This window comes from Hyaena hyaena, unplaced genomic scaffold, assembly GCF_003009895.1.
Source record: "Hyaena hyaena isolate Hyena2069 unplaced genomic scaffold, ASM300989v1 scaffold_65, whole genome shotgun sequence".
In the NCBI taxonomy this organism is placed as follows: domain Eukaryota; kingdom Metazoa; phylum Chordata; class Mammalia; order Carnivora; family Hyaenidae; genus Hyaena; species Hyaena hyaena.
Genome location: NW_024080697.1, coordinates 727,657 through 754,317, shown reverse-complemented (window position 1 = coordinate 754,317; position 26,661 = coordinate 727,657). Strand labels below are relative to the sequence as shown.

Sequence of the window (26,661 nt, the reverse complement as noted above, 5' to 3'; positions counted from 1 at the left end):
CTTCACCCTTTCCCCATTCTCCCTCCCCCTCTCTCTCAAAATAAATTTTTTTAGAAGTATTAAAAAAAAACAGCAACTACTGTCTATTTTAAAAACATTGGTTCCTAACCTTCTAGGGCTACAGACTGGTAGACCTAGGTAGCTGTCTACACATAGCCATTTCCTCACTTAATCTTTGTTAACAAAACCCTGGTTCTATTCAGGTAAAAAGTGAGCATGTACTCAGGGGAGACTCAGCTCTTTCCAGTTATTAGTCCATTATTAGTCCATTATTAGAACCATTATTAGTCCATCTAAACTAATCATGCTAGTCTCACTTCTCTTGACAATGATTAGTTTAGGCATAGGATTGTGACCAAAACTGTTCAATGGCATGTAAGGGAAAATTTCTTCTGAGCTTCTGGTCTTTTTCTCATTGACCAGAAGAAGCACAGAAGGAAAACAATTCCCCTTCCTATCTTAGGATACTATTGTTGGCCTGTGGTGTCAAAAACTGTAGCAGCCATCTTGTAATATGATGGACAACAACCTAATGGAGGTATCCAACACACTCAAGGTGACAGAGTAGAAAGGCTAACAGGGGTCTCTGGTGATAATGTTAAATCACTGCATTAACCAACCCTAAAAATGAGGTACCTCTGGACTTCTTGTTATATGGGACATCTTTATCCTTTAACCCACTGTAGTTGGGGTTTTCTGCAATTTACAGACTAAAGCATCCTAACCAGAAGAGAGTGTATTAGTTTACTGGGGCTGTCATAACAAACTACCCATAAAGTGAATGGCTTAACCATCAAAAACTTACTGTCTCACAGTTCTGAGGTTAGATGTGTAAGATCAAGGTGTCGAGGGTTCCTTCCTCGTGAGGGCCGTGAGGAAAGTATCTGTTCCAGGTCTGTCTCTTTGGCTTTTAACATCACTGTCTTCTCCCCGTGTCTCTTCACATCATCTTCCTTCTATGCATGTCTTTCTCCGTGTATAAATATCCCTCTTGTATAAGGATACCAGTCATACTGGATTAGGACCCACCCTAATGACCTCATTTTACTTGATTACCTATCTCTAAATAAGGTCACATTCTGAAGTACCAGGGGTTAGAATTCTGACATATCTTTTTTAGGGGCACATAGTTTAATCCATAACAGAGACCTTTTAAAAAATCTAATGAAATCCACTGATATCTCAGCAGAGAAATATACATGTATAAGCACATACATACAATTTTGTTTAAAATTTCAGGAGATTCGGACTCTTAGGTTAAAAACCACAGCTACAGCATCTTCCTGAACAAGACAAACAACTGAGTCATTAACTACACATGTACAGAAGCTAAAATCAGTAATTGCGTAGGTAGTATAATGCATTATTATGCGGGTAATTCTAAGGGCACTGTGTTATATATCTACAAAGGCAGGAAAGAAAGATTTTATTGAATGAAGGTTATGCTAAAATCACTAGAAAGCTTTAGGAATGGAAGTTACCAAGAGTGTTCTCTTAAAGGGAGAAAGTCAATATTCTTTATTTAAAAATTTTAGGGGGGTGCCTGGGTGGCTCAGTCGGTTGAGCGTCCGACTTCGGCTCAGGTCATGATCTCGCGGTTTGTGGGTTCGAGCCCTACAACGGGCTCTGTGCTGACAGCTAGCTCAGAGCCTGGAGCCTTTCAGATTCTGTGCCTCCCTCTCTGATCCTCCCCTGCTCACGCTGTCTCTCTCTCTCTCTCTCAAAAATAAATAAAATATTAAAAAAAATTTTAGGGATTGTTCGGGTAAATTTTAACCTCTGAATTTCTAGTATTAAGTTTTTGTTATAATTAAATGACAATATACAATCAGTACTAAAAATTAATACAAAAGGAAACACATTTTATTGCATAAATCTGTTAATGTTAAATAAGGCTTAAAACTTAAAACTGAAAGATCCAACCACAGGGAATACAGAGCCTTTAAAATGCCTGCTTCCATGGTCCCAGAAAATCTGTATTGTCAGTAAGGCCGGAAGGAGCTCTGAGGCCCAGAAAAATGGCAGGAAACAAAAGTTAGAGAGAAGAACTGGAAGGAAAACTAGAACCATTCAAGTACATCATCACTATAACTTGCAACATGTGAGGGACTAGAAAATTCTGAAAGTTTGTGCTACTTGATTTTGAGAACTAGCATTCAAATTCAAAATCATTAAGTGTTATTTGTGAACTGGGGCAATCAGATTAAATAAGTTTGATTTCTGCTCTATAGAGATAAATAACTTAAGGTAGCAGTAATGATGGCAGACACTTTCCTTCTTACCATTAAGGATTGCTGTAAATCTAAGTTAAGCGATAAAGTGAAGTACATAAGGACAAATCATTAAAATTCTGATCATCAAGATACCTCTGAAGTTGAAACACAGAATTGGGAATGTTTGCAAAACCAGCTGGCAAATAATGGACAGAGTCCTTAATTACCAAGACTAAGAAGTACATTTTTTCTTCCATAAGAAATCTTCAGAGTCAAGTGTAGAACCCACACTGAATGATAAGAAAAATATAACTCTGCCTGGGGGATGGGGAGACACTAGATGGAGAAAGTGGGATCTGAAATAGCCTTGGAGGATAAGTGTAAGTTTTCCAGATAAAACTGGAGAGAAAGGTTAGTTGTTGTTAAAAAAGCCCTTTTGTGAAAGTCTGAGAAATCTGACTGTTACCTTATAAATAAGACCCAAGGAGCCAAAAGAACTCTTATAAGCAGGAACATGACATAATTAGCTTCATTTTTTAAAGAAATATTTGTGGTAGCAGAGAACAGACTTTCTCACTGTTGACTATGGCAACTAACAATGCCACACACCTAACAGATGCTCCATTAATACTTGATAGATTTACTGACTGAAGCTTTATGAAAGAATTATAAGAAAACATAGATTAACATATAAACAAAGGTTAGTCCAAAAAGCCAATACAGGATATTTATCTATAAAAACAAAAGTGTTTAGGGTTTGATGCTTATGTTCTGATATTGCTCAAAAAGGGGTAAATATTACGGTCTGCAACCAAATAATGCCAATTCTTCTTTTTCTATATTAATATGACTTCATCTGGCTTAAAATAAAACAAAGCAAATCAATAACCTTATCTAGAGGAAATAATGCCAAATAAAACAGCATCTAAAACATCAATTTTTATTTCAGTCTGTAAGCCCTTTTCTTGCTTGGCTGTACAGTCTCCAATCATCCCTGAAATACAAGTGATTGGGCTCTTCTGGACCCACCAGTTAAGGGGAGGGAACATTTATCTACCGTCAATTCATGGGACACTAATCTCCTTCCCACTCCTCTGATTACAAGCAAGCAGGATGCTAGAGGAAAGGCCTCAACAGGAGCTTTAAAAATAAATAAATAAACCCAGCCCCTTCTGCTCCAGGAATACAGAAAAGATTGGCATTAATACAAGAGAAAGTGATCTGTCCAAACAAAAGCCAATCTGAAGGAGGAGCAAACCCCACAAGCCAGCCTGGCATTAATGGTAGGAAGATAGCACACTTGTTAAAAATGTATATTTTAATTTTCTGTATTGCAAAAGGCCCCAATTTGCCCGGGGATCTAGCTAAGCTGCCATTTTCTACTACGACAGAGTCTAATCTTTATTTAATGGATTTAGCATCTATCTTTACTAGAGTGGTCTCTAAGGAAAAGGGGAGGGGAGAATGAAGGGGCAGAGAAGAGATGATCAGATCCCCCCTCCCCCTTTCATCCATCCGGCGCTCATGTTTGTGTTCAAAATTCAATTACCTCCTTATTGATACTTCACAGAGATATTTAAGCTGCAAACATGAAGCCCTGATTTCCCAAGGGGCCATGCCCCTCTCTATTTCACTGCTCTGCTTCCCCCTGGGTGAATTCCTGAGGCGTCCATATTAATAGGTAATCAGTCACAATTCATTTATTAAACAGCTAGCAAGGTTTATCAGCCTGCCCTGATTAGCCCGAAGAAACCACTGAATTCCTAATTTATTTATGGAAATGTAAGTGTCTTTTTGAATTCCATTCAGGAGCTGCAGGAGGGTTTTGGTGGCAGCATATTGCAATCTAACAGGCAGCACCAGCAGCAGGAAAGCTTTCCAGGAAGAAGAGGGGCAACCAGAAGGCAAAAAGAGCCAGGGACATACACTACAGAGATTCTTCTCCTGGCCATGGGATTTAGGTCCACATAATCCTTGGATTAGTACTTATTTGATTGCTTTCTGTTTACATAAAAGAGTTTGAAATGTTGTCACTAGGCAGCTATTACTATTCACTGTAACAAAAAATCAATCTCAGGAATGCTGCTTTTTGATTGGCAGAAAAGTGGCCCTTAATGGAGTAGAATCGAGGACCTCGGTGAGTTAAAGACAATCATTCTCAGCAGAGTTAAGACACCAACAAATCCAAACCTCTAAAATAATACTTTTCAAGCATTCACCTTAGAATAGTAACTAAACCAGACCCTATTTTAATCTTCTACTATTCTAGGCTACTGTGACAAAACAGCTTTTCACATGATTTCCACAATTCTAATCAATTAACAATGCACCCAAAATTGCCCATTACTAATTAAAAGGCCAATTCAGATTAAATAAAGCTCTAAAGAGTAACATTAAAACCAATGGTAACTGCCCCAACAGATGCAATTAGAAAAGAAGCTGTTTTAGGGACATGAGCAGATCATACAACCTAGATTCGTTTTGAGCCAGAATTGGGATTGACTTCTTCTGAAAAAGCATAAAATACAAAAAATATAAAAAATGTAGACAATGTTTCAATGCCAACAAAGAACATTAATGCTTATCTTTGTGTGGGTTCTCCACAGCCAATATTTTCAAATCCCAATCTGCCTTCTTCAGAGTTCACTCTGAAGAGCAGTGAAGAGCAACTTCTGAAGAACAACCTCCCTGCATAACCTAGTGTAAGCAGTGAAAGGCAAACCACAATCGTAAGAAGAACATCAAATCCCAATTGGGGAGCATTCTACAATGTTCCTGACAGTAAGTCCTCCTTTCAACTGTCAAGGTCATCAAAAACAAGGAAAACCTAAGAAACTGTCACAGCCAAGAGGAGCCCATGGGGAGGTATGATTACTAAATGTAATTACGGTATCCTAGATGGGACTCTGGAACAAAAAACAAAAAAGCAAAACGAAACAAAACAAAGCACATTAGGGAAAAACTAAGGAAATTTGAAATAAAGTATAGAGAACAATGTTAAACCAAAAAAGTTCATTAATTATTACAAATATACAACAAATGCACCCCAATAATAATAATAAGGGAACCTGGGTGTGGTTTATAAAGAAATGTCCTTTACAATTTTCCCATAAATATCCAAAACTATTTTAAAATTTAAAAAATCGGTCTAAAAACATAAAGTGATAATTTATAATCTAAATTGCAAGGTGCCTGTGGCGCCTGGGTGGCTCAGTTGGTTAAGCGTCCGACTTCGGCTCAGGTCATGATCTCATGGTTCATGGGTTTGAGCCCTACATCAGGCTCTGTATGGGCAGCTAGCTTAGAGTCTGGAGCTTGCTTTGGATTCTGTGTCTCCCTCTCTATCTGACCTTCTTCTGCTCATGCTGTCTCTCTCTCTCTCAGAAATAAATAAAACATTAAAAAAAATTACAAGGTGGCTAAAACATGAATGAATAATTTTTATATTTTTACAGGAGAAAGTTGAAGATATATTTTCAAGTCATTTTTTCCATTAAAAACACTATAAATAAAATGAAAATGTTCATAATTGTTTTTACCTGATAGGAACAGCAAAAACATATTTAGTTATTAGTATATTTAGTTATCAGTTTTAAATGGATTCTCCTGAAAATATTATCTTCATGCAAAATATCAATATAATTACAATAAATGGAAAGACCCCCTAACACACACACACACACACACACACACACACAGAGAAAAATATACCAAAAAGAAAAAAAGAACATAGCAGTTGTCACATGAAAAAATAAGTAATTGGGAGAGATATTTGCAAAGAAAATTAATATATCCGCAAACCAAGTATTAAGACTAGGTTGTGCTGATGTTACTTTAGGTTGTGTTGATATTACTATTCCTCTCCTTGAGTCTGAATCATCAAGATATGATTTGTATGTGCTCTGGCTAAAGATAAAACAGGCTCAAGTCAAGGCACCAATCCTCTCCATTCCCAAATTAACAACTGCATACATTAGGATTCTGTTAATATCTCCAAAATAAAACACAATAACATTTTCTTTTGAGGCCCAATGTCTTTATTTGAACTGCCCAGTACATAAAAATACTATGTGTGGCCCTGGCTTCTAAAATACTAGGTAGGGAAAAGCAAAAACTAAAGTGCATCCTGGAAGATATAGCATCATATACTACGAACAACTGCTATGGGGGTCAGATGACACAGATGTGATTCACAGCTCTTGGGTTAGCCCAAACCTTTGTGAACTATAAAATGGAGTCAATTGTCCAACTCACTCATCACCTAGTTGTGAGGCTTTGGAAACTATGCATTTAAAGCCCTTAACATAGTACGTATTAGGTAGTCCTATAATGATGGCTGTTGAAGCTATGCTTATCAATGTTTATCAGCTGGCACCTGATGACAACAGGCAGAAAAACATGAGGAAACAAAAAGTTATTTGAACAGTATAAAAACAACACAGAGTCCATTTATAGAGTTCATTAACACAGCACCCTTACAGACAATGCACCTACTTGATGCACTTAACAACCTGTATGGAAGGCAAAGCAGTTATCACTTGCATGTCACAAAAACGAAAAATTAGGCATGCTAAGTGATCTGTCTAAGGTCAATGCTAATAATGAGCAAAGTCAGGACTTGAATGTAGTTCTTCTGACTCTCACTGGCTAGTTTGTTCACTGGCCTCCCATTCTGCACCACAGGCACGTCCCGTCCTTTGGCTGATAACTCTACTCTGGCATATCACTCTAATCCACTTACAATTTATAACCCTTATAACTAAAACCCTTATAATGCCACAGGATTTCTTAAACCCCACTGCTTTCATCAACCACTACCATTTTAAGAAAATTTCAATATGAAAAAAGAGACTATTCAAAAAGCACTTGATTTTTATTAAAATAACCGGCAAAACCAGACTGGTCAATCACTTTAATTTTTCTTGTAATTTATGCTCAAGTGCACCCTAATCTCATCAATAAGTTTCATTGACATCTTTGTCCAAGGCCATTAGTCATTATCTCAATCTTACATATAAATATTCCTACATAGAAGACTGAAAAAAAAAGGCACTGCTCAAATCCTTCTTGAGTATTCTATACATTAACACTCACTTAAAGCAATATTACATTAAACAAACTATAGCAGGCTATCATTCTAGGATTTTATGTGGAAAAATATGTCCTCTACATTTGCAGACTCTACATCTTACGGATTCATTCAAAATAGTTCCTAGTAATACATGAAATAACAAAACAACAAAAATATTAAAATGTTCTTTCTGGTCTACTTGTCCCAGCAGGTGACCTTTTATCACTCCTACTGAAGAAAGTTACTAAGAGTTACCCCCACGTATCCACATTTTGACTAAAACCTACAAAGGGAATACTGCCATCTACTGAATTACATTTATCACCGTTCTTTCTCTATTACTATGATACCTCATTTAGTGACTCTCTGGAAACAAAATTTTTAACACTAAATATGTTTATGTTAAAAGCTAACTTTTAAGGCACAAAAAGTTGTACATCAGTTACCCATGACAAAAATACCCTATAAAATAATTGCTATTATTCTTATCCAGTGATGTAAAGCCGTGCTCTAACCAGTATTTTGTTTTTGCTTTTTTTTTTTTATAGTTTACTGTCAAGTTGGTTTCTATGTAACACCTAGTGCTCATCCCAACAATGCCCTCCTCCATGCCCACCACCCCTTTTCCCCTCAACCCCACCCCCATTAACCCTCAGGATGATCTCAGTATTTAAGAATCTCTTATGGTTTGCCCCCCTGCCTCTCCTTAACTATTTTTCCCCTTCCTCTCCCCCATGGTCCTGTTAAGTTTCTCCTGTTCCACATATGAGTGAAAACATGGTATCTGTCCTTCTCTGCCTGACTTATTTCACTTAGCATAACACCCTCGTGTTCCATCCACGTTGCTACAAATGACCGGATTTCATTCTTTCTCATTGCCATGTAGTATTCCATTGTATAGATAAACCACATCTTCTTGATCCATTCATCAGTTGATGGACATTTAGGCTCTTTCCATGATTTGGCTATTGCTGAAAGTGCTACTAAGCAATATGTTAAAATCTGTCTGGAATATTACTAATGCTTGAGAACTTTCTTTGTGAGCTTTCCATATCAAACCAGAAAGGCTTTGAGAGCAAGCATTTCAATTTAACACTTGACTATTAGACTTGACTGACTTACTTTCAATTTTTATTTCAGCCACTATTTGTCTTATAAAATTTTTTAGTTAACTTTTAAAGTATAACATATACACAGAAAAATGTACACATCAGAGATATATGTGAGGAATTTCACAAAATGAACACACAACAATATGCATCTTTAAAGAGAACCATTACCAGCTCCACAGAAGTCTTCCTCCTCCTGCCCCCTCCCAGCCAATACCACACAATAATAATGTAATCATTATTTTGACTTATCACATTATTACAAATAATGTAATCATTATTTGAATTATCACATAGATTAACTTTGTTTGTTTTTGAATTTTATATAACTGATATTGTATAATATGTACTCTTTTGTGTCTATCTTCATTTACTCAGTGATATATTCCTGAGACTCATTCATGTTGTTGCATGTAGCAATAGTTTGTTCATTTTTATGGCTATCTAGTATTCTATTATGTGAATATATCAGAATTTATTTATTCATTCTACTGTCAATGAACTCTTGGATTGTTTCTAGTCCGGGTCTATTATGAATAGTACTATTCTGAATATTTTTGTATGCATCTTTTGGTATAGCATTTTTATTTCTAGAGTGTATATATATATAGCACCAGAAATACTGGGTCAGAGGGTATATGTATCATCAGCCTTAGAAGATACTGCCTCACTGTTTTCCAAAACGGTTGAATCCATAATCATTGGCCATTTAAAGTCTCATACTTCTCAGCAAAGGGCCAATCTTTCAACTGAAAATTGTTCCCAGGGTGCCTGAGTGGCTCAGTCAGTTAAGCATCTGACTCTTGATTTCGGCTCAGGTCATGATCTCCTAGTTTTTGAGTTCGAGCCCTGCACTGGGCTCTGCACTGACAGCACGGAGCCTGGGATTCTCTCTCTCTGTCTCTTCCTCCCTCCACCCCCCTCCCCTCCCACTCATGATCTCTCTCTCTCTCCAAATAAATACATAAACATTAAAAAAAAAAAAGGAAACTGTTTCTAGTTAGAAATATTTGAGACACCTAGAAGCAGGTCGGGAGTACTTAGGGGAAGAGAGGTCACAGAGTTGCTCAGATCATTACCAGAGACCTTCCCCAGACTCTCGGTTCCCCCTTGAGGATTATGACCTATAGTTCACAGGATACTAGAAACCTATTTTGAGTCTGTATCCCATGTCACTGTACCTTAATGCCAATTTACCAGGAAGTTTCTCTCATTCAGGTTCTCCTAAACACTTTCTAAACCCTAATCAATACCTAAAACTCCCAGATAAAGATATTGTATGTTTCTGAGCACAAGCTAAGTTGTTTTAATTAGAATTCAGAGGCATTGTGATACCATAACCTTCTTCCTATCTGACTACATGGAATGTGTTTTAATATAAAGAAGTTTCTGAAAAACAGTATTAGTAGAATTGAATTAGAATTACTATAATGGGAAACCCTCCTCCAAGATTTCACCTATTTACAGTGACAAAGACTTGTCAATAACATGAGAATACCATGCTGAACTATATTCTTGTGCCCATCAGAACTGGTACAGTCTTATCTCATCATGATGTCTCAACTTAAAGGCAAAAAGGAGACAGCTGCCAGAGTATTTTAATACCTACGAATTTAGAGAATTGCTCTACGTCAGTCTAATCATTTTGTAGAGTTATAAAAATATCTGCTACAAAAATGGTGCTTTAAGTATGTGTCTTTATGTAGCTGAGGGTAATAAAACACTGCACAGCCCTGGGTCAAAGTATGCCAAGCCAGAACTGATATACACCAGTGCTGCTGTGGATTTTAAAAACTGTTCTGGCTAATCTTTTTAAAGGAATCTTGTTTACTTAGCCAAGATTTAGCTGCAGTAGTAACCAACTGCTTTAGTACTTCAAAAATGAGTTGTGCCTAATGAAAATTCAGAAATCATCACTGCATGTCATAAGGTTAACATTCAGCATGTAGAGGACTAAAAAAAAAAAAAAAAAAGAAGTCAATATATTTTTTAAATTAAGGGTCTTTGAGATTCTGATAGGTAGTAAATCCATTCAACATAGAAAGGAGAAATAATCAAAATCATTGTCAAAGTACAGGTCAAACTCAGAGTAGGCCTAAAATGCTTAACAGTGGTTACTTTCTTATCTCTTTGTTACCACTTACAGGCTTAATAGGGTAAACCCAGAAAGGCTATTGCAGCTCAGTGGCCAAATTATGATGTAAGGTTACTTTGCCTCCCTGCAAACTTAATTACTAGTCTGTATGTCAATGAATAGACAGATAGGCAATGCCTTTTACTGTACTAGAAAGTCTGGGTAGTCATCAAGAAAAACGAATATGAGATAAAAGGATTTGTGCAGGCTAATCAAATAGTAACTGCTACATGGAATGTTGCATTTTACATGGAATCTTACAGTGAGGAGGAAACCAATTTGCCAATGATGATATACAAAATTTCTTTCATTCAAGTTTAAATTTCACTTTTTTTTTTTTAAAGACCCTACCCTGAGGCGCCTGGGTGGCTCAGTCAGTTGAGCGTCCAACTTCAGCTCAGGTCATGATCTTGCGATTTGTAAGTTCAAGCCCCACATCGGGTTCTGTGCTGACAGCTCAGAGCCTGGAGCCTACTTTGGAGTCTATGTCTCCCTCTCTGCCCCTCCGTGTTTGCACTGTCTGTATCTCTCTCTCTCTCAAAAATAAAAATAAACATTAAAAATAAATAAATAAAAAGACTACCCAACCACCTTCAGCCCACTATGATCTCTCATTTCTGAACTCTTATGGTACTCAAGCGGCACTCAGTACATGCTCTCTCATACTGTGATCTTTTTATATATTTGCCTTGTCATCCTAATCAGATTATAAACAGAAGAGTTTAAGTATTTTTGACATCCAGGGTCTAGCACATTGCTTTTCACAGCAGGCCATACATAAATGTTTATTTATTATAATACCTAAATCTTAAGAAATAGATGTGACCCCATACTAGAGTCAGATGTTACAATAAGTACCAAGGCTGATTAAGGGATTATTTCAAATCTACTTCAGCAAAGAATAAAAGAAGGGGAGAGGTATAAAAGACTCATTCATGAACTGAAGGAAGTGGAATACAAAATCTTATACTTCAAACAAAAAGAAAACAGGCCTTCAGTTAGGAGCAGGCATATAATGGACTTCTTCAAATCCTTTTGAACTTCTTGGACTGGTTTCATATCTTTGTATTCTTCTTTTTCTTAAATGACTTGTTTTGAAATTGAAATGTAATTCATATACCATAAATGTTTTCCCCTTTAAACTGTGGTAAAATACACATAACATACATTTTACCATCTTAACCATTTTTAAGTGTATATTTCAATGTTATTAAGTATATTGATATTGTCGTGCAGATTTTTTTCATCTTGCAAAACTAAAGTTCTTCCATGAAATAATAATTCTCCATTCCCCCTTCCCCAGCCCTTGGCAACCATCATTCTACTTTTTACCTCTATGAATCTGACTCCTCTAGGTACTGCATATAAATAGAACCATACGGTATTTGTGTTGTGACTGGCTTATCTTGTTAGTATATCCTCAAGCTCATCCACGCTGTAGCATATGTCAGATTTTTCTTCCTGTTAAAGCTGAATAATATTCCACTGTATGTACATACCACATTTTGTTTATCCGTTCACCCATCAATGGACACTTAGGTGTCCATTGGCAACTGCAAATAATGCTGCTGTGTACATGGGCATACAAATATCTGTGTTAAGTCCTTGTTTTTGATTCCTTTGGGTATATACCAGAAGTAGAATTGCTGAATCATAGGTAATTCTATTTTCAGTATTTGAGAAAGCACCATACTGTTTTCAATAATGGCTACACCATTTTTACATTCCCAACAATTGCGCACAAGTGCTCCAACTTCTCTCAATCCTTGACAACACATTATTGCCCATCTTTTCCATTACAGTTAGTCCACTGGGTGCAAAGCAGTCTCATGATTTTGATTTGCATTTCCCCAATGATCAATGATGCTGAGGATTTCTGCATGTGCCTATTGGCCACCCGTATATCTTCCTTGCAGAAATGTCTATTCAAATCCTTTGTCTGCTTTAAAAACTGGGCTACTGTCTTTTTATTGTTGAACTCCAAGAGTTCTTTATATATTCTGGATACAAGCCTCTTATCAAACAATAAAGATTTTTAAAAGTTCTCTCCTATTCTGGGGTGCCTAAGTGGCTCAGTCCGTTAAGTGTCTGACTCTTGGTTTCAGCTCAGGTCATAATCTCATGATTTGTGGGCTCGAGCCCCACATTGGGTTCCGCACTGAAGATACAGAGCCTGCTTGGGATTCTTAAGTTTTTTCCTATTCTGTGGGCTGTCTTTCACTTTCTTTTTTTTCTTTTTAAGTAAACTCTATGTAGGGCTTGAACTCATGACCCCAAAATCAAGAGTTGCATGTTCTACCTACTGAGCCAGCCAGGCACTCCATGTCTTTTCACTTTCTTAATGGTATCTGTGAAGCACAAAAGTTTTACATTTTGATGAAGTCCAATTTTTAACTTTCTTTTTCTGGTTATGTTTTTGGAATTCTATGTTAGAAACCACTTCCTAATCTAAGGTCATAAAGATTTATGCCTATGTCTTCTCTAAGATTTTCACAGTTTCAGCTCTTACATTTAGGTCTATAATGCATTTTGAGTTAATAACTGTATACGGTGTGAGATAGGGGGTTCAATTTTGGGTTTTTGTGTGTGAATACTGTGTTTTCCCAGCACCATTTGTTAAAGAAGCTATTTTCTGTCCACTGAATGATCTGGCACCCTTGTCAACAATGAACTGATGATAAATATGAAGGTTTCTGGATTCTCATTCTATTCTATTGATCTATAAGGATACCCATATGTCAATACCAAACTGCCTTGATTATGTTAGTTTTGTATTAAAATTTTGAGACTGTGAGCCCTTCAATTTTGTTCTTTTTCGAGATTTTTTTAAAGCTACTCTGAGTCTCTTGTATTTCCATGTGAATTTTAGGATATGCTTGTTAATTTCTGTAATTCCAGCTTCATTCTTGACCTAAATAAAGTACAGGAATAGTTCCTACATTTGGAAGGATAGACAGTCCTAACAAGGTTAATCATGTAACCGATCTCCCCACTGCTTGAGCCCTACAAATACTAAAGCAAATGTAAGTGATTACAGACCATTTCACACATTGGTGGTGAACAATAAAAACAGAATCTAATATAATCTCTAAGGACAGAATTATTAGTTTAAAGAATTATTAGATCTCCTTTAAGGCAAAAAACCATTTATTCTTGTTCTAACAGTATTACAAAACATTTCAGAGAAAAGCAGACAGCAGTATTATATACAATGCTGAATAGTTCCATACACAAGAACTGAATTTTCCTATACTTTATACTTAGGAGGAAAACAAGTTATTCTAAACAACTCATAATTGTTATCAGTACATGAACCTAAGTCTTTAAAATCTGTGGGATTTCAACTATAAAAGCATGAAAGTCAATATAACACAGGTGTTTACTTGCGATTTTGCTGAGGAACTAATCTAAACTAATCTAAACACACAGAATACTCAGCTAGTTAGTGAGCCTAGTACTCCACTTACCACTGGCATCCCATTGTGGCTGTGACAGTCCCTAGTGGTACTCTTATACATAGTACAGATAACACTATGGAAGCTGGAAAGGATTAGAAGTTTCTACAAATTTGGAGTAAAAGATATCCATCTTTTATTTTTACACTTCCTTGGGTTGGCTTGATCTACCATCACATATTCAGCAGCATGTAGGCGTGTTATAGCAAGTACACCAGCTTTTACCAAAAATGTTCACCAGAAAAGAGAAAAATGAAAGCTGAAAAGGCATGAGAATGGTACAGGAAACACAGGACTCATGACCACAATGTGATTTGGAAGAAAATGTGAAGTTAAAAGGTTCATAAAAAGAGTTAGTTAATCATAACAAGAAACTGTTTAACACAAATATGAAAGGAAAAATGCCTTTGTAAATGTGAATCATGAAAGAGGAAAGGTAAACACCTAATTATTGGGCAAAAGACATTTATAACGTACCAATTATAAGAAGTGCTGGTAATTCAGTGGTGGAAAAACCCAGATGCCCAGATATCCTTACAGAATTTGTGGAGTTTATGATCAGGCTACCTCATCTACTTTGTAGTAATGTGTAGACTTTGTGCAAAAATTAAGTTTGTTTTACTAATCTGAGAACCTCAGGACATAAAAAGAATTCCTTTCCAAATACGAATAGGTCAATATAAAAGCCTCAGATACAGGGTAGTTTTAGGATTGGTCTTTTTTTTTTTTTTTTTTTTTTTATTTTTATTTATTTCTAGGAGAGAGAGAGAGAGACAGCGTGAGCAGGGGAGGTTCAGAGAGAGAGGGAGATACAGACTCTGAAATAGGCTCCAGGCTCTGAGCTGGCAGTCAGCACAGAGCCCGACGCGGGGCTCGAACCCACGAACTGCGAGATCATGACCTAAGCGAAAGTCGGACGCTTAACCGACTAAGCCACCCAGGCGCCCCATGGATTGGTCTTATAAATATTTTTATGCCAGAAATGGAGACATATCTAACTTCTCAAAATTTAAATTTCAGTTTCTGCTCATCATGGACAATGTACAAGGCCATCCTTAATGGCTATCATTTGCAACTCTAAATGCTCCTTCCTCTTAATGTTTCTGACTTTTCAGGTGGAGTGTAAAATACAAGCCCATGGTGTATGACTCTGCTATACTCTGGCACCATAAAATGTCACAAAGATCTCAAACTTGGTAACAGCCAGCTTTAGTAGAGGTACATCCTTGATTATATAAGATATATTATGGAATCTCTTACTGGAGACTGGGTGATCTTTGGATGCTTACTGCATGCCTTATAGAAGAGGGCAGTATGTGACTTTTAGCAGATTATTTGCATAGGCAATGAAGAGGAGAATGCTACTAATACTGGTGAGACAAGAGGATGGCAAAGGTTTGGAGTGACCTAAAATACATAAAAAACACATAAAACACATAAAAGTGATGGAAGAACTGAAAGAGCCAGAAGACTTAGAGATGATTTGGCAAAGAATGGCAAAGAGGGGGCACCTGGCTGCCTCAGATGGAAGAGCATGTGATTCTTGATCTCACAATTGTTAAGTTTGAGCCCCACATTGGATGCAGAGATTACTAAAAAATAAATAAACTTAAAAAAAAAAAAAGAATGGCAAAGAAAGATTAGAACAAATTTTAGGAGTTTCCATAAATTTAGTCAAAGTTCTACCATGGGAAATTGCTATTAGAAACCATAACCAGTGATGATCAATAAATAGAACTTTAAGTAATAAAATTTTCACTGATTTTGTACCAGTGAATAAAAGCAAAACATAGTTATCATTCTTACTGTCCTTTAGAAAGAAGCTATACTTGGGGCACCTGGGTGGCTCAATCGGTTAAGCACCCAACTTCAGCTCAGGTCATGATCTTGCAGTTCATGAGTCCAAGTCCCACGATGGGCTCTGTGCTGACAGCTCAGATTCTGTATCTCCCTTTCTCACTGACCCCTCCCCTGCCCACACTGTGTCTCTCTCTCAAAACTAAATAAACATTAAAAAAAGAAGCTATACTTCATGAAGGTTCCCTCTCAAAATACTGTCTCACAATTCTCTCCCTTATCTCCTTTACCACTTGCTTCTTTTGACAAGGCTAATGTTGAAATGTGACTTTTTCTGGGGTTCAGTACATTTCATGATCTCACTACACAGGCCATAATAATATAACATCACTATCTTAAATCTGAAGATTCAGGCAAGTTCAAATTAATGCTTCTACTAATAATTCAATGTATTGTAGTATAACATTTATTTTAGGGGGAGAATTACTTGAGTTATATCTAATTATGGAATAATTCACATCAAAAAGCCAAAGAGATAACTTAATTTCTTCAAATGTACCTTACTGCATTTTAGAGGAAAAATAATATGGGTTAGCACAAACTTGGGAAATCACAAAGCTCTGTCATGAATACCAAGGTCCTATCTTGACAGCAACAAGTTGACTCTATAATTTACCACAGAAGTGCCAGATGCTCACTTTTATAGGCAGATTTCATAAGCTTTACATTTAATGAAAAATTGTTAGCTACATTTGGCAAGGGAAGATTATCTCTCAGATGTAGAGAATACCAGCAGAAGAATCTTTCTGCTTCATTCTTCCAAGGAGAGACTGGCTAAAATAACTTGACAGTTAAAATTGTTTGAACAGTTAAAAATCTCCATGGTAAATTCTTTATTGAAAGGTCAAGTGCATCTGCTGAAATGTATTCATTCTATTTCTTTCAGAGTAAGATAGGAGGAGGAATACTTAGAAGTCACAGAATAGTGTACAAATTCAGAATGTTGTTCTGTTACACTGTAGGTATTATTCACAAAGCTCTTACAAGTTGATCATTTATACTACAAAGAATTTTACCTATTTCAAAGCTCATCCCACTTGTGCTAGCTACAGGGAACTGATTTGCGTAAGCTCTGGACTTCATTCTGTGGTCTATCTACAGTAAAAAACTTTGCTCTTCAATTTGCCTAATTTGCTTAATAGATTCACAACCTTCTGATGGCTTAGGGAAACCTCTAACCTTAACTTGATCAGAAAGCTGAAATGTTATTAAAAGAAGGAGGCACAGGTTGAAGGGTCAGCAAACTTTTCCTATAAAGGACCAGGTAGTAAATACGTTAGGCTTTGTGGGCCATACTCAGTCTCTGTCTCATATTTTTCTGATTTTTGTTTTATTTTTATGACCCTTTAAAAATGCAAAACCCATTCTTTGTACACAGGGAACCCAAAAACAGGTTGTGAGCTACAGTTCGCCAACCTTTAGACTAGTGCTGTCTAACGAAAATGTTCTCTGTGCGGTCCAGTGTGGTATGGTAGCCACTAGCTGCACGTGGCTACTAAGCATTAACTACTATGAGAAATTAATTTTATTTTAATTAATTTAATTTTTAAACAGCATCAGCTAGTGGCTACCATTCTGAACATCATGAGTCTAGAGAATATTCAATAGCCCACAAGAGCCCCTGAAACTTCGGTATGCACACATATGTCCCAAGAATCTACTGAAGATTTGAACAAGAGGTAAATCAGGTATAAATAGTAACTGTTATTAACAGCCTCCAATTATTAAGTTAAGCATTGTGCATCAATTTGAATGCATCAAGGAGAGGAAAACACTGTAGAAGGAACTTGAAACCAAACTAGTTGGCATTTCATAACTTAGAAGTATGACGTCTCTTCAATAATGATTGGGCAAATCAGAACTTTGAATAGTTGAGAGAATGAGTCTAAAAGGCTTTCAGTTAAAAGACATACCATGTTCCCATTTTAGATAGAAGTGAGAATTTCTATCAATTTGCAAAGATTCTACTGAAGACAGATGCAACCAACTAAAATTAGGTTTCGGTTTGTCTAAGAAGACAAGTGATTTCTCCCGTCAATGACCTGAAATACTCTCGGAAAATTGCTTTGCTTCATTCATCACATTTGCCACTCCCAGCAAGGCCCCTAAAGTTCACAAGGTACAAACTTGCTTTGTTAGCCAAGCTGTTAACACAATAAACCTAAGTCCTCATTTTCACATGCTGACAAATCATTTCCCAAGTCCATTAATATATTCATAACTTGATACTTGGAACTTCTGAAGTAGAAAATTAGGGAAGAAAACACTCATTCAATTTGAGAGGAAGCCTCCAGTCAATGCCTTAGACAACATCCATTAAAGGCTATTTGTTTTCCTCACCTATCTGGACTAAGCAAAGAATTTAAAATATGCAGTAGGGCACATATCACTAAACATATGTCCAGCTAGTGGTCCATGACAAGACTTACACTATCCCTCCCCAAAAGTTTTACCTCCACTATTTCCTATTTTAGAAGTCCTGGAGGGGTGGCTGGGTAGCTCAGTTGGTTAAAGGTCTGACTTCAGCTCAGGTCATGATCTCACGGTCTGTGGGTTCGAGCGCTGCGTTGGGCTCTGTGCTGACAGCTCAGAGCCTGGAGCCTGCTCCAGATTCTTTTGTCTCCCTCTCTTTCTGCTCCTCCCCCACTCACGCTGTCTCTCAAAAATGAATAAATGTTAAAAAAAAAAATGAAAAAGAAAAGTCCAGGAACATTCCTGAAGAAAGGAAAACCACTGATGTGAAAGAGTGAACCACAGAATACAAATCAATGAGTGCAACCAGTTGGTACAATAAATATTCACCCACGGGTCCAGATCAAACTATCTAGTAAGAGTCTAGAATTGGTACATCAATACAATAAAATTCTATTCAGCAATTAGGAAAACAATGGGGTAGATCTATCTGTATTGTTGTGGAAAGATATCTAAGATATATTGTGGGGTGAAAAAGTAGGTCACGAAACAGTACATATATTATGATCTTATATGTACGTAGTAACATAAATAAACTTTGATTATGCATAGAAAATGTTTTGGTAGTTACCTCTGGTAAGTTCAGCAAGCAAGGATTTTACTTTTCCCTTTATATCCTACTATGCTTTTTAAAAATTTTTTAAATCAAGAGTGTAGCCTAGAGAGATTTCTGCAGTGATCTTTAGGAGACTAAGAATATGTGTAATCCTTAACTGTTGTAGTGTTGACAATTTAAATGAAAAAATCAAAGCTGTTCTTTTTGTACTTAAAGCCACTGCTGTAACGTTCCTAAGACTGCTTCTGCCAATGGATTTCTATAGTGAGAAGGAGAGGGGGGGAAAAAACCCCACACTATTATGTAATTGGAAAAAAAAAAAAAAAGGCATACTTCAAATAGGGTCTTGGTAGGACGAGAATCCACAAGTGCCAACCAGCTCCAGGCCTGTGAAGATCCCAGGAGAGCCATCACATTTCAATTACCATCACTAACATTACTTATTATTTGGCCTGCTCCAGTCTCTAAGGAAGGCAGCTTGTGATGACAATACCCAGCCTCTTCTTGTAAAACAATTCATTAGGCAAAGCGGAACAGCTGGGGCAGCCACGTGCTAGTTCTTAAAGCACCACCCCACTGGGACCTCTGGCCCAGATTTCTCTTCGGTGAAGGACAGCCACCACCCCTGTGACAGCTGTAGAGTCCTCCAGGGACACTTCAGGTTTAATCAGTACTTCCTGCACTGGAGAGGGCCATTTGATTTCTAACATAAACTAATGGCACTCCTGCTTTCAGCAGGTTACACCAGACATCAGATAAGAGGCTTTAGGGCATTTTTATCTTGTTCTAATGCTCCAGAGTTAATGAGGCAGCAAAAGATATTGTCATAGAGCCCCAGTGTAGCTATATTATCCAATAAACGAATTCTTTCCAAGACAGGTTTAATATGGATCGAGGAGGTAAAGAAGGCTGGCTTAACATTGATCCTATTGAAAGGATGAGAATCTAGTCACCAGAAGTAGGGCAAAATCATGCACATTCTGCAGCAAAGTGCTAAGAAGTCACCTTTAAATATCAAAGTAAAATGCTAGTTTTACTATTGTAAACAGCATAAACCTAAAAGATTATTTGGCATTTTGGGTTAAGTTTTCAAAAAATGCTTCTAAGTGATTCTATGTTCATGTATTTTGCTGTAAAGTATTCTCAGGGGTTAGTTTTTGTTAAAACTAGCAATAAAGCCATTGTAAAAATAGCTTATATTAATATATGATTATACTAATAATATATTTATATATTAAATATATATTAGAAGATACTAGAGGTTTTTTCCTGGCTATAAAGCAAATTTGATTATGTTAAACAATAAAGACTGCCTTTAACTTCTAAATATTACCAGAGCCTACATCATATTGGGTTTCAGAGGTAACTCAACCATTCACTCAATAACACTGATGCTCTATTATAATCAAGGTTATGTGAGACACAGCAAAAATTAAAAATCAGCCCTTGGATTCATGATCACTAGGCCAGGCTAACTGTATAAAAGAAAATTTTACTGAAACAATCTTTTTTAAAAAATGACTTAGAGAGGCACCTGGGTGGCTTAGTCGGATGAGCATCCGACTACAGCGCAGGTCATGATCTCACAGTCTGTGGGTTCAAGCACTGTGTCAGGCTCTGTGCTGACAACTGAGCCTGGAGCCTGTTTTACATTCTGTGTGTCTCTCTCTCTCTGCCCCTCCCTACTCATGCTCCATCTCTCAAAAAAATAAATAAATAAATAAACGTTTTAAAAATAACTTTAAAAATCTCTTAGAATCTGCTTTGATAAATACATGGAAATGAGAGAACCAAGTGTTTCACTTCATAACTAGAAATATCTACTCAGAACCTGCTTAGTAGATATAAATATTAATAAGCTGACCATAAAAAAAGGTCAGTACTAAAAACTCACCATTTCTTGAGTGGTCTGCCTCCTAAAGATTTAAAGATTTTTTAAAAAGCTGAGATTTTTCTTTTTACTTCCTTGGAAAAATAGCCCTCCCCATCCCCTACCCCCAAAAAGGTCTGCAAGATCCTTAAAAGGACTCATGGGTATGAATTTACTGACTTTTTGGAATACCAAACATACCATACAGTAAAGAAAACAAAATCAATCCGTAACTTTTGTTCATAATTCACACAACATAATCAATAAAGTATAAGAATGAAGCCTAATTCACAGATGAACAACCAACCATTCATGCACCTCTAAATTCACTAATTCTGAGCTTTCTCAACATAGCCATCACCTCACATTCTTCTACTTCTACTGGCCAGTCATTGCTCTTGCACAGGTGTCTTGTTACCTGTGACAGAGAATGTTGATTGCTTATCCCAATGCCTATTATTCTTCTCCTCCTTATTAACAAAACCCCTAATTTCTAGCCAGCAAAATCAAAGCCTAGAATAAAAGATAAGAGTCTTTTGCAGCTAGGTTGGTGCAGATGATTAAGTTTTAAGGCACTTCTAGGGAGTGGTCAATGGCCTGCGGAGCAACATGCCTAAGTTTTATTGTGACTACTGCGACACATACCTCACCCATGACTCTCCATCTGTGAGAAAGACACACTGCAGTGGTAGGAAACACAAAGAGAATGTGAAAGACTACTATCAGAAATGGATGGAAGAGCAAGCCCAGAGCCTGATCGACAAAACAACCGCTGCATTTCAGCAAGGAAAGATTCCTCCTACTCCATTCTCTGCTCCCCCTCCTGCAGGGGCCATGATTCCACCTCCCCCCAGTCTCCCGGGTCCTCCTCGTCCTGGTATGATGCCAGCACCCCACATGGGGGGCCCTCCCATGATGCCAATGATGGGCCCTCCTCCTCCTGGGATGATGCCAGTGGGACCTGCTCCTGGAATGCGGCCGCCTATGGGAGGCCACATGCCGATGATGCCTGGGCCCCCGATGATGAGACCTCCTGCCTGTCCCATGATGGTGCCCACTTGACCGGGAATGACTCGACCGGACAGATAAGGAGAGACAGGGGCCTCTTTGTATCCATTTTATATCACTCGTTCTACTTCACCAGGAGATCATGGTGCTGTGACTCCGGGTGTTTTCTAACGGCATGACAAGGAAGACTTGCTCCCCCTTCCTATCAAACAGAGGATAGTTTTTGCAAGGGAGTAGTGGGACAAACAAACAACAAAAAGAGCAATTTTCATTTGTATTGTGAAATGTGAAAATAAAGTTGTCAACTGTTTTAGTTAAAAAAAAAAAAGTTTTAAGGCACTTCTAGAAAGCTGCTTAAAAGAAGCCAGTTATGTGGGACACCCCCCTTGCCCTTCTTTCCCACCTTCTCCTGAGCTATACCTCAGGCCTGATGGCTAGAGCTTTAGAAGTCACCTTGTATTCTGAGGTATCCTTTAGATGGAAGGCACTAAGAAAATGGAGTGGAAAGAAAGAAGCCTTGGTCCTTGATGACACGGACTGTGCCCTACCAGTCTGGGCCTGTCTATCTCCAGCTTTCCTTTTTGTGGAAAAGAGTTCTACTCTATGTAAACCACAATTCATGTAATTGAACCTCATCCTAACTAACAGACTTGATATCCACCATCTTTTAGCTTATAATAGTGATATTTGCTTAAGTAATTCATTTCAATGATGCCTGAACACTTTGTACCCCACTTCCACACTAAACTGTATTCTCCTGGTCATAGGGGCTTTAAACCTTAAGATCATTTTGACTCTTGTGTCCTTCCAGTTTGTAACAATTTTATACCTATTTTGTCTCCCATATATCTCTCAACTGTCCCCTCTTTTGCATTCACACTGTCCTAGCTAATACAAGCAGCAATGAATTCTTAGACTGTAGCAGCTTCCTACCTAGTCCCTGGGACCCATCACCACACCCTTCAATTCTCCCTGGAGGTAGCTATCAGACTTCTAATGATTCCTCAGCCTGGTCAATCAGGTATTCCATAATATAGCTCCTCCACACTTTTAAAACCACACTTTCTAGTACTCTAACCAACCAATACTCAAAAACTGCTTCCAATCTGAAGGGTGTTCCTTCCTCTTATATGCAAATATTAGCCATCAAGGCTATTTCAAGTTTCATCTCTTCCAAGAGGTGTTCCCTGTATTTGTTACTTCATTTTTGCCTCATGAGGAATTTGTGGAACCCGTGGTCGGAGAGGGAAGCATGGTGTGAGATGAGCATGGTGTGAGAAAGGCCAGGTCATACGGAGCAATAAGGCCAAGTTAAAGATTTCTTATTTTTTCTTAAGAGCAACTGGGAAGCCATTGAAGAGTTTTAAGCAGGGGAAAAAGTCACATGTCAATTGCGTTTCAAAATATTACTCTGACTGCAGAGCAGAGAAGTTACTGGAAAGAGATCAATTCTACAGCTAATTTGGTTAGCAGAAGGGGAGAATACCAGAAACAGATTAAAGGAGCTTGATAAAGCAGGCCTGCTGTAGAAGGAACTTGAAATTCAATATTCTAGAGAAAATGATAGTAATTTGAGTAAATATATGTTCAGCATAGGAAAAAAGTGGTTAAAAATTTATTTATGTATTATTATTAATGCTTATATACTTTTGAGAGAGAGAGGCAGAGATAGAGCATGAGCAGGAAGGGGCAGAGAGAGAGGGATACACATAATCTGAAGCAGGCTCCAGGCTCTGAGATGTCAGCACAGAGCCTGACATGGGGCTCAAGCCCATGAACCATGAGATTGTGACCGGAGCCGAAGTCGAATGCTCAGATGACTGAGCCACTCAGATGCCCCTCAAATTACTTAATTTAATAAGTAAATACTTACTAAAAGAGCTGGTGTATAGAATTTAGTACTAAATGTTCTTCTACCAAGAATGTATTGACATTTGCAATGCTTGCGATTGAAAAAACAAATTGAAAAAAACAAACAAAAACTACACAAGATTTTTAGGAACAACTGAGGAATTTTGAATGTGAAAAGATATTAGATATTTTGCAGTTATTGGACATAATAGTAGTAGTATTCAGAAAACCATCCTTATTCTTATGAGATGTGTTCTAAAGTATTTAGGGGTAAAGTGCCTCATACCTGAAACTTACTTCCAAATAGTTCAAGGAAAAATAAAAATTTAAAAACATACACACACACATATGTACATGTATATATATACACATATGCATATATGTATGCATGTATGTGGTGGGGGGAGGCTTACTGGATATTTAAAACGTTTTCATAAAAAGATCAACTGTAGGAGGAAAATAAGACTTAATGGCATTTCTTCTTAAGTTAGTGAAGAGGAGCTTCTTCCTGACCTATTTGTGGCATTCATATTCTTTTACTTGATAATCTGAAATAAACTATATTTAATCTATATGGAACTAAGGAAGTCTGGGATCTTGAAAAGTAAACTACCACTTGAGGATTTTCACCCAAGAATGATCCCTTCTACAAGCAGTTAACAGATCAATACTCCAGTACTCCCTTTAGTTTCAAGCCTGGATACTCTTGGATTCCATTCGCAGCCTGATTAAGGACAGTGAGGAAGAACTGCCTGTCGTTTTTCAATCTGGAGACATGTTCCGGAATCATTCTCCAGTGTCTTTGTTTATTAACCCTTTAATACAAAAAGTTACCAATTCCTGTTGTGGAGCCATTTCAGTGAATAGCAGGTACACAAATTCATATTCAAATAGTCTTTCATTGTGTTGCTCTTTTCTTTGTTAATGCTATTATCCTCCAACACTGAGACTGTTGGCTAATTAGACCCTTGTTTTTACTGAACTTGACAGCTGACAGCAGCAGAAACAGAAGCAGACTATTTTCCCTCCAACCAGAAAAGTGCTTCCCTTGCACTAGAAGCTAGTGCACTATATTCTCCCTACCTATAAAACTATTTTCTAGGAGGGAATCATCTTAGCAATAACAAGACTTTCAATCTGACCAATCAGAAAGCTTATTAGTAGTCTAGGGGCACCTGGGTGTCCCAGTTGGTTAAGCATCTGACTCTTGATTTCACCTTAGGTCATGATCTCACAGTTCATGGGACTGAGCACCATGTCAGGCTCTGTGCTGACAGCATGGATCCTGTTTGGGATCCTCTCTCTCCTTCTTGCTCTGACCCTCCCCCACACTCTCTTTCCTTTCTCTCTCAAAATAAATATACTTAAAAAAAAAAAGAAGGCTTATTTCTACAGAGACATCTTTTGACTAACGGAGCAGGCATATAGGTGACACTCCTTAACCGAGGCCAAACTTGTGCTGACAACCAGACTATATAAAATGGATAAAATATAAAAGGAAAAATAAAGGTCTACATCAAAATGGATGTTGAGCATTCCAATATGGCATTCATTAAAGAAAACTTTAAGTTCATAAAACAAAACTGGAAGTTACAGCACCAAGCTAAACTTACAGTTTTGTTTGTTTGGCTTTTAGGTTATTGTGTATGTTTGTTAAGTCAGACCCAGTAAGCCATATACTAGAAGTTTTCCCAAATCTGAATCAGGTTAATGATGTAACTGACTCCATGAAGAACACTGCTGGGTGTGATGGGAAAGAAGAGAGTGAGTGACAAAGGGTTCCTAGTCTAAAGAAAGGCAAGGACTGACTGACAAAGGGCCCTCAGCAGCTTATTTCTCTCACCTAAAGAAAGTAGTTTATCCCTTATTGAGTAAGAAGAAACTCTATTATGGTAACAGGAGAGATCGAGAATGAAAACCACAGATAATTTCACGTTTCATTTTAGCCATAATTTTCTCTAGCCATACTTTTTCACCACAGCTTCTGGAAAGAAGCCAAACAATCTTGTATCATATCATCTCCTTTAATCTTCTCTCTCCCATCTACGGGTAGAAAGATGGCAAAAAGAATGCAAGCAGAAGAAGGAAGAGAAGTTAAAGGTATGGAAAAATCAACTGGAAAACTCTCCATATTACTTGGACGTGTGGGCTAAGGATTGAGATTTATCCTGCATCTTATCCTCTCTTTGCTAAACTGTACTGCCACCTACTCTTCTTTTAAACTACCGTCCAGAGGGTTCAGGGTATGCAAGGACAGTTTTGATTCTTGAGGGGTGTCCTCCAATATCAAATGTACTAAAAAAAAAATGTGTGTTTGTTTTTAAAAGGTTCTGATTTCTTTCACAACTGCTCTATGGAAACACTAGAGAAATCCTGAAGTGTCTTTAAAGATGGAATATTAAGGATTTCTCTATGTTTTAAGCCTTCTTTTCTTACAGCAAATGGTTGAGGGCAGCCCACTTCAAGCAATCAGCAAAGAGACATTAACAGCTAAGAATTAAAGACATGGCAGATGGAAAATCTGGAACATCATGAAAACGCTAGCTGGCCTTATTCTTGAGGACTAAGTGTTCTGAAAGAGAAATTCTGTGTTTTAATTCCAAGAAAAGGTAAATGGAAAGATGGAAGTTTCATTAACAGTGACAGAAAATGGGAAGTCATCTTAAAAGCAGTACATAACATGAACTTAGAAGAGATTTTTTTTCACATCTACTGTATCAGTAGGTTGCATTTCACTTAGGAAGTGAAGGTTGTCCACGTTCTATTTTCAGTACAGTTATCCAACACAATGTCATCTGACTTTAAACAAACAAGAGGCCAAGGTCCAGTATCAATTCCTATCCCACCATTCCTACCTAATCTCACAGCAAGTTAATGCAAATCAAAGCAAGCACTTCAGTGCTGCTGGTAGTGAAGCCTGTTCCTTTCCCAAGAGAGGCCTGTAAAACAGGACAGTCACTGACAGCAGTACAATTACTGACACAGATACAGACTTTATGGACATGTTTATCTCCGCTGTAAATCCATACTCTCTCTCCACTCCGATTCACGAGTCATAAAGAAAT

At 37.5% G+C, this 26,661-nt stretch overlaps 2 protein-coding genes across 9 annotated transcripts in view; one reads left to right on the top strand and one right to left on the bottom strand.

The window, feature by feature from the left end:
* The window catches only part of LIN52 (lin-52 DREAM MuvB core complex component), a 146,501-nt gene that overhangs the window by 74,463 nt on the left and 45,377 nt on the right, over window positions 1-26,661 (bottom strand). The gene's annotated exons all lie outside the window — the stretch shown is intronic.
* Window positions 21,326-22,063, top strand: LOC120231980 (U1 small nuclear ribonucleoprotein C-like). Its single transcript, XM_039232333.1, has one exon. The coding sequence runs from the start codon at window positions 21,347-21,349 to the stop codon at window positions 21,797-21,799; it is 453 nt and encodes a 150-aa protein (XP_039088264.1). The 5' UTR covers window positions 21,326-21,346; the 3' UTR covers window positions 21,800-22,063.